This window comes from Pundamilia nyererei, unplaced genomic scaffold (genome assembly GCF_000239375.1).
Source record: "Pundamilia nyererei isolate P.nyererei 1_Seehausen unplaced genomic scaffold, PunNye1.0 scaffold00100, whole genome shotgun sequence".
Lineage (NCBI taxonomy): Eukaryota > Metazoa > Chordata > Actinopteri > Cichliformes > Cichlidae > Pundamilia > Pundamilia nyererei.
In genome coordinates, this window is record NW_005187501.1 from 2,379,257 (window position 1) to 2,387,722 (window position 8,466).

The window sequence follows — 8,466 nt, forward strand, 5'->3', positions numbered from 1 at the left end:
GTCAAAAGTCACGCTGGCTTTGACTCTTTCCTTCTCTTCAGGCGATGGAGACAAACTAAGGAAGGAACACAGTCGGTCTATTTCTCGTCCACAGTCCTGTGTGAAGTGTTATTTTATATTTCATTTATATGTTCTTCAAAGAAAATGATACAAAGGCAAAGAATTTGAAGTTAAAACAACAACTGCATAATGTTTCTTTTGGTAAACATAGAAAGCGAGTCCCACAGACTAGAACACCAGACGAAGGCTAAGTATTTCCTAAAAGCTATTTAATCTTTCAGCAAGGGCAACGTGTTTATTAACAAACTCAAGACACTTTTTAATGTAATGAGCTTTGTTGTAAATGGCATACTTTAGCACAGCTCATGATACCTCAATCAAATCTTCATAGAACATGTAGTGAAAATTTGAATAAGTCTGCTTCTTCTCCCACCAGCCGTTCACATGGTCATACCACGATCCAAAAACCACTACAAACACACAACAAAACACAACAGTGTTTACATGGGAAATAAAATGAAAACCTGGTCTCTTTTTTCTACAGTAAAACTAAACTGAACTCACTCTTCCCCTCCATGAAGTTCTGCCGGAAGGTGCTCCATTTCCCCGGTTCTGGCATACCACTGTCCATGCGTTCAAAATGGAAGTAGGACACTGCATTGTCCTTTGCATTGCGGGCCACGTAGACTACCTGCAGAACCAGACAACAACAAGCTCTAATCTGTTTCATAAATCCCATGTCTCTATGGTTACAGGTATATATGCATTTTACCCTGCAGCGCTGCTCCCAGAAGGACTTTGGTACAAACTGGACTGGTAGATGAGTTTTAATGAGACGAGGAGTGGTGGGAAGTTTGTCTGCCAAGTCTGTACCTGCAAGGTAATAATGATTGATTTGCCACTAATAAGTTGGACTCTAGATGTCAGAGGTCAACATGGCTAAAAGGCCAACATTTTAAGGCACTTTTGAGTGAGTTTGCAAACAATTTTGAGTGTCTAATAACCAAATAGATTTGAAAAATAACCAAATCTAAATATCAAGCAAAATTTTTTTATATCACTCTATTTAGACAACAGTGAATTCTAAACACATTGAGTGAGGTTGCATTTTAGCAGCTGCTGTTTCAACATGTGACACACAAAAAATTTCTGCAATCAGAACTGATCTGAGACCTTTGGGCATAGGGGGTTCGCATATCTCCAGGAAGGGTACTCTGTCATGAAGAGGGATGGAAGTCTGACGGTCTTGACCCATGTGCGCAAAATACAGAAGATCTAGGATGTAGGAGACCCATGTGGTTCCTGAGGTTGAAAGAGATAAAACCATGCTGTTCAGTGGGAAATATAGCAATCCATGAAATTATTTATTAAAAAAAAATACTATAGTAACTAGCTCCACACAACCCTTGTACATGCCCTTAAGCTTTATTTATATAGTGCCTTTCAGCACAACATTTAGCTCAAAGGTTTTTTAAAGCCAATAAAACACACAGAGATAAAGAGAGTCTAAAATAATTTCCAAGGCTTTGATTTGAGTTTAAATCCGTTTACTTTCACATGTCTTCACTTTCTTATGTTCACCCAGGCTGGCACAATTCTGTCTACTAAGGTTAAATTAACCTTACCTGCTTTAGGGTAAGTAGCAATAAGAATATCATCTGGTCTTGCTTTGAAGTTCTGTATGTTGTCCCAGTTTTCTGTAAAGTCTGTGATCATGCCAACTCCATGGAAGTCAAACAGTTCTGGTCGAGGTCGCACCTCCATCTCTTGATTTTTTTTTTATTAGAATAACTGAGTTTTTATTCCACACTTTAGCGTATCTTTCTCCCATATGATGTAATTTTTTTGTCTGCTTTACTGTTTTATTCTCTGCTCCTCCTTGACATCACAAATGAGTAACCTTCAGTAATTATACCCTCAGTGCACTTTGCTTCTGAAGGTTGTGTTACTGATTAATGATTAGTCAAAGTGTAACCAATATGTCCACTCACCAAGAAATAATTTAAAAAATATTGATAACAATAGATAACATTTTATTTAGAGTCTGATGGCAGTTTACCATCGGTGTCTAATACCTTAAAGTAGAGCTTCCCAAGGTGTGGGGCCCGCCCCCCTGGGGGGTGCAGAGCCATTGCGCGCGGGGGGCGTGGTATGAAAAGGGAAAAAAAAAGATTGCTTGGACACTGCTAACATAGCATGAAAGGTTTTTGACCGGGCTCCCACACTAACGCAAAGCAGGAGATGAAGCATCGCTGAATATGTTTCCAAGCGAACTTCATTCTAAGCCAAAGACTAGAAAATATGGTGAAGCATGTCTTCCCTTTGGCTTCACCTGCACAAGTGCCAAGGTAGGTCTCCCCTGCAGAATTGGTTTTCCCTGCATCGGGAGCACACGCTGGGCTCTCATATCAGTATCCATGACACACAACGTAATGTTCGATAATGTGTCATGCGCAAAAGCAGGGGGCAGGGCTAGCTGGGGGTAGGGCTAGCAGTAGCTAGTCCTACCTACTAGTCAGTAGGTAGAGTTTTTGCCCCATGATCGGAAGGTCAGGGGTTCAAATCCACTGAACGGCTACCCTGAGGTACCCCTGAGCAAGGTACCGGCCCGACACACTGCTCCCCAGGCGCTGCATTGGTGGCTGCCCACTGCTTCACTGGGTGAATGGGTTAAATGCAGAGGAGTAATTTCCTTACGGGGGACTAACACATACACATACACATAAAAGCATCAGCTCTAAGAGCTGATTAGAAGCGTCAACTCCCATTGAGCGAGAGCCGGCTCCTCACTTAATTTCCTTTCGCTGCTCAGCTCTCACACAGTGGCTCAGCCATGCTCCAATCCCTATATATTGTGGCCAATCACATGGGAGGATATAGGATAATATAAAAAACAGAGGGGGTGAGAGACGCGACAGTCAAGTGGAGCGTGCGTCTGTCCTCTCAGTAAGTGAGTGAGACAGTAGACAGCAGTGCGGAGGACTATGCAAGTGCATCCCAAAAACACATAAATATGCCTGACACCCGTAAACGAAGCAGCATCTGGCTGCAGTTTAAAGACTTTTTTGTCTCGGTCTTGGTCTCACCTCGACTTGGTCTTGGTATTGTCTTGTTCTTGGTTTAGGCGGTCTTGACTACAAGTCTACTAAGTGCAGTGTTGGGCTAGTTACTTTGAAAAAGTAATTAATTATAGTTACTAGTTCCTTCTTCAAAAAAGTAACCAAGTTAGTAACTGAGTTACAATATTCTATTGCGTTACTTTAAAAAAAACATTTAACCCTCTGGGGTCCAGACAGCAGTCGCCTCATTGTTCTGACACACAACAAAAACTATCCACAACACTACACACTAACTACACAAGACAACACATTAACTACACACTCCAAACACGCTAAACGTCATGCAACAAGTGTCACCTGGCAGTTTGTTGCTCTCTGCCAGGTGATTTGCTGAATAGCTGTGAAAAGGTAGTGGGTGTGTGGGGTGAAGTCAGCGCTTTTCTGTGGAAAAAAACAGAGACGATTAATTCACTTGGATGCGAGTGGGTATACTAAGTAAGAGCCTTTTGCCATTTTGTTTGGATTATTTGTTATTGTAGGTGCCCGTTTTTAATGTGTGTCGCTGGACTTTTTTAGTGTGACCACGAGTTTTAATAGAAGAATTGATCAAGCCCTAGATCAACTGCGCGCAGGGAAACTGATCAATATTGTAGGTATATTAAGTGTTTGTTTTAGCTTTGTGATTTTGAATGGTTTCATAAAATTGATATTTTATTGGGTAATATTTTAATCGATAATGCGAGTTGCGTAAGGGCGGACTAACCTCCTTTTTTGTTTTTGTTTATTTGTTTGTGCTACTTCCCAGATTACAGGTCATGCATAGCGCTGCTTCCCAGCTGTGCTGAGACCCGAATTGTTTGCAGTGCGTGCCACAGGTAAATCGATTGCAGTGTCGCTAAACGGGGTGTGACGGTTTGCAGTGTTGTGTTAATTTTCGCACCATTTGTGTGGTAAGTCTCATGTGCAGCTGGGATATCAGTAGGATGTGTTGTAAGTCCTGTCTGGAAATAACTGGGAATTTGAGTGTCTAATTAATGCAATAAATAAATTATCAATTTATTTCTTTGCCCCGTTTACTCGAGTAAATGGGGCAAAGATCCCTTGTCCTCGGTTACAAGAAAAAACAAAAAACAAACAAACATGGGAAGTTTTAGAATTGACGGCGAGAGAGAGAAAGAGAGAGAGAGAAACAGCAGAAAAAGAAATAAAAGAGAGTCTCTCTCTCTCTCTCTCTCGCCGTCACTCCTAAAACTTCCCCTGTTTGTTTGTTTGTTTTTTGCTCATAAGCAGAGAGTACTTGCTAGCGCTGTCCTTAGACAGTAAACGTGACGAAACTATTGAGGAAAAAACGCTGCGTATATATTGTTTATCATGACTCTGGTTTTACGTGGCCTATCAACACAATTTATAAACTGATATATGTCACCTTGTTGCTTTGTCTTTAAGTGGTCATGTGATTGGCTTACCACGACTACCTTATTCTTCCTCAGTCAAACAGCAGCACTCATGCGATTGTTTTGCCCCTTTAGCTCCAGGTGTTGTGCTAGAAAGTGATCGTGATTGCCGTCCGCGGGAGCGCGCGCAGCTGCTTAAAGCTGTAGCGTCCACATTACTTCCGTGCAACTGATATAAGATGCGGTAAGCTGAACACAGCTTCAACCGTCTGTTTATTGAAAAATAGTAATGGACCGCATTTTCTTATTAGTAACTGTAACAGCGTTGTAACGATAGGAATAGTAATTAGTTAGATTACTCGTTACTGAAAAAAGTAACGCCGTTACTTGTAACGCCGTTATTCCCATCACTGACTAAATGTAAGTAAGCCGGGTGGCTAACCAACCGGACATAGTGGTGGTAGACAAACAGAAGAAGACAGACGTAGCAGGTCCCAATGAAAGCAACCTCAGAAAGAAGGGACATGGGAAGCTCGAGAAATACCAAGAGCTCAGAGAAGAGGTCGAGAAAATGTGGAAGGTGAAGGTAGCAGTGGTCCCACAATTTTGAGAAGCTATTGGACATTGACCGAGCACACCGTTTGGGTGGCCACACCCCCAGGGAAGGAGACCATCCTCGGGTAACTATAGCGCGGATTCACCGCTTCCAAGTGAGAGAGAAGATACTACAGCTTGCTCAGCAACAGTCTCCCTTGAACTACAATGGCAAGGCAATTCACATCTTCCCTGACTTCCCGACGGAGGTGGTGAAAAAGCATCAGGTCTTCCAGGACGTGCGTAAACGCCTAATGGATGCTGGAGCTCGGTGTAGTTTCTATTATCCAGCGCATTTACGAGTAATGCATGGCTCCATGGTGAGACTAAGGATTTTTGGGAACTATAAAGGAAGACTGTAACTAATTTATTATTGCTGATATTTCATTTGGAACTCCTTGCATCGGGATGTATGTGACTATTTCATTTTTCTGTCAACTGTGTAGGCATTGAGGGTATAATTATTTTTCTTTTTTTGTGGGGGGAGGCTGGAGAGCTCGTTACCTTGGACGGTTTAGTTCATAGTGGTCTTGCGGACCCTCTGTGAGGGTTTATTTTTTGTCTGGGAAAGTGGGATGGGGAGGAAGACGGTTATGTTTTTTGTCTTGTTGGCATGTTGTACTTATCAGTGTTATACAACGGCAATTTATGTATACAGTGCTATTTTTTTCAGGAGGGAATCCTAATCTATCATCGCTAAGCGGTGGCAATAGATTTGTGAGATGGAATGTGCGAGGACTTGGGCATGTGCACAAACGAGCTATATTTAATTTATTACCTAATCTCTCTGATACTCATGTAATTTTAGGAGGCAACTTGACAAACACTTGGACAGATCTACTCAAACCTCTCAGTTGTTTAATTCTTCAACTGTTCTGAATAATATGTTGAGTTTCATTAATCTAGTTGATGTTTGGAGACATCAAACCCTGTGTAACCCTAGAGATTATTCTTTTTTTTCACAAGTGCACAAATCGTACTCCAGAATAGATTACTTTTTGCTTGATTCCAAATTGATTTCTAAAGTTATATGTTCAACTTATCACAACATCTTGATCTCAGATCATTCTCCAACCTCTTTAGTTTTGGAATTCTGTGTTATAAAACTGGCGTTTTCACTCGTCACTCCTGCGTGAGGCATCCTTCTGCCAACTTATGACAAGTAAATATCAGAATTCTTGGAAACTAATGATAAACAAGATGTTTCTGATTCAATTTTATGGGAAACATTTAAAGTGGTAATGCAAGGAGAAATTATGGAAAGGTGTATATCATCGGTTGATATGATATATAGGCATCCCACTTCTTCCATTCTTACTAATCAAGATAAATCTGCACTTTTTTTTTTCATTGCAAGACACGACAAGGCTGCCCCCTTTGAGGCCTTTGCTCTTTGCAATTGTGTCATGACTGTGCAGGCAGGCTGGAATGGTGGACCCAAGAGTAAGACTTGCAGAGGCAAAAGTGAACTTAAACAACTCAGCTTTATTGCTGGACAGCAGGCAAAACAGAAAACTGGGAAAGTAACTAAACTAAACAGGCAGACAGAACAGACAGTGGGGAATGAGGGTAGTAGATGTTAACAACGCGACAGAGAACAAAGGAAACACAGGGCTTATATACACACGGCTAGGGCTGGGCAATATTATACCATTCACGGTAATACCAGTACAAAGCTAGGCAACAATAAGAAAATGATATATCGCCATAGAATATGGGTAAAACGCGCATGCGCAGTGCCGAAAAAGCACAGAGAATGCATCGAGGACGCTGAAGATATCTACCTATTCGGAACCATGATAACAGGGTTCTTGCTGATCGGAGCTGGCTTGGCCCTGGTTTATAGGAGAAATAAGAGAGCGGAACCGGCTGTTCAAACCCCCCCAAGGCTGCCCGCTGGAATCGAAGCGATGGGACGAGGCGCGACCTCTCACAACGAACGCAGCATGGTTAACACTTGGAGACGCTTACAGCTGCTGTGAAGGCTCAAAACAACACCATTGGGCGTATGGGGGGATACATCAGAGAGAGGCCTGCTCAAAATGAGACCCTTGAGCGAAAGTTGGATCACATCGCGGAACGGATCACTGCAGTTGTGAGGTCTCAGAATCAAAAGAATGACAACACCACGGAATAGAAGTTTGATACCATCATGGGGAGGCTCGCGGCTCTCCAACGGGAGATTGAGAGACCAGCGTCAGAGTGTTAAAGAGCAGCTTGAAATTCTCCTGGGCTGGTCGCATGAAAGAAAAATCAACATCGTAATGCGGACACCACCACGGCGCCAGCTGCAGGCCCAAGGCTGGAGCCGAACAATCACTCCCTGATAACGACTGTGTGATGACTATTCTTCCCATCCCATGCAAGGCCACCTGGATTGGCTGTTTACTTAGCCTGATAGGGCGAAGGACACTGTCTCAGCTGAACTATGGACACGCACACACATACACTTACACTGATAAGCACTCACTCATCCCCCCTCCCTTTCCAACGCCTTCGATGCTTGTTGCCCCCTGGGAACACGAGGCGGGTCTGGGCCCGCGCTGGAGACGACGCCGTTGCAGGATGGCTGCTGTGTTGCCTGGGATTACTCCTCATCCCCTACCCAACCCTGTGGCTTGTCATGTCTTCACAATGTTGTGCTGTGGACATTCATGTGCTTTTTTGTGCATAGGAGTTTTTTTGTTTCCTGTTCTCGTGCTGTCCTACCATGGAAGCACAGCATGAGTGGAGGTCTCTTTTTTTCTTCTTGTACCTTCCCGTTGTTATGTACATTTCAGTGTTTTTCTGCAACGCTACCGATCTCCGACTTGTAACCCCATTATGGGCAGAAATCTGTGCCATCAGAAACTGAATTTGAATAAGTTCAATTTGAATTTGAATTGCTCAGATTGAATCTGAATTGTAACTTGAATAAATGCTTTTGAAAATGAATTTGAATTAGTCTAATTTGAAATTGAATTTATGGTTTGAAAATGATCATCACTAAATTGAAATTGAATTTATATTTTGAAAATGAATTGATTTGCTTTGAAACTGCATTTTATCCTTTAAAAATTCAGCTCTCGAATAATTTCGGTTTCAGTTCTACAATTCAATTTCAGTTCCAAAATTCTGTTTTTTGGAACTTACATCCGGTTCCGGTTCAAGCGCAGATTAATAGAACTACGTTTTACTAGCGGACCGAAAGTGTTACTGACGGGAATCTACAGCGTCTTGAGCTGAATTAAGACTTCAGAAGTCGAATGACCAGCGGATAAACTCTCAGGTTGGTAATAAATGTATTACATGTATGAGAACAAGCGTCATGTTAACAAATGATAGCCGTAAGGTAACTTTTATGCTTATTGTAGCTGTTAGCTCAAAACGCTAATTTAGCGTAGTTTGCCCTGAATTCAGCTTTGACAAACAAATATGAT

General features: G+C 42.2%; 1 protein-coding gene across 1 annotated transcript; it reads right to left on the minus strand.

The window, feature by feature from the left end:
* LOC102201450 (cytosolic sulfotransferase 3-like) lies at positions 1 to 7,258 on the minus strand (the record flags this gene model as incomplete). Its single annotated transcript, XM_013912758.1, has 7 exons — positions 7,178 to 7,258; positions 1,626 to 1,764; positions 1,174 to 1,302; positions 773 to 873; positions 565 to 691; positions 373 to 470; positions 1 to 96 (listed from the first exon to the last, which is right to left on the minus strand). Coding segments are annotated over exons 1-7 (714 nt in total), but the record flags the coding sequence as incomplete, so codon positions are not given.
* Between the last annotated feature and the right edge of the window lie 1,208 nt (positions 7,259 to 8,466).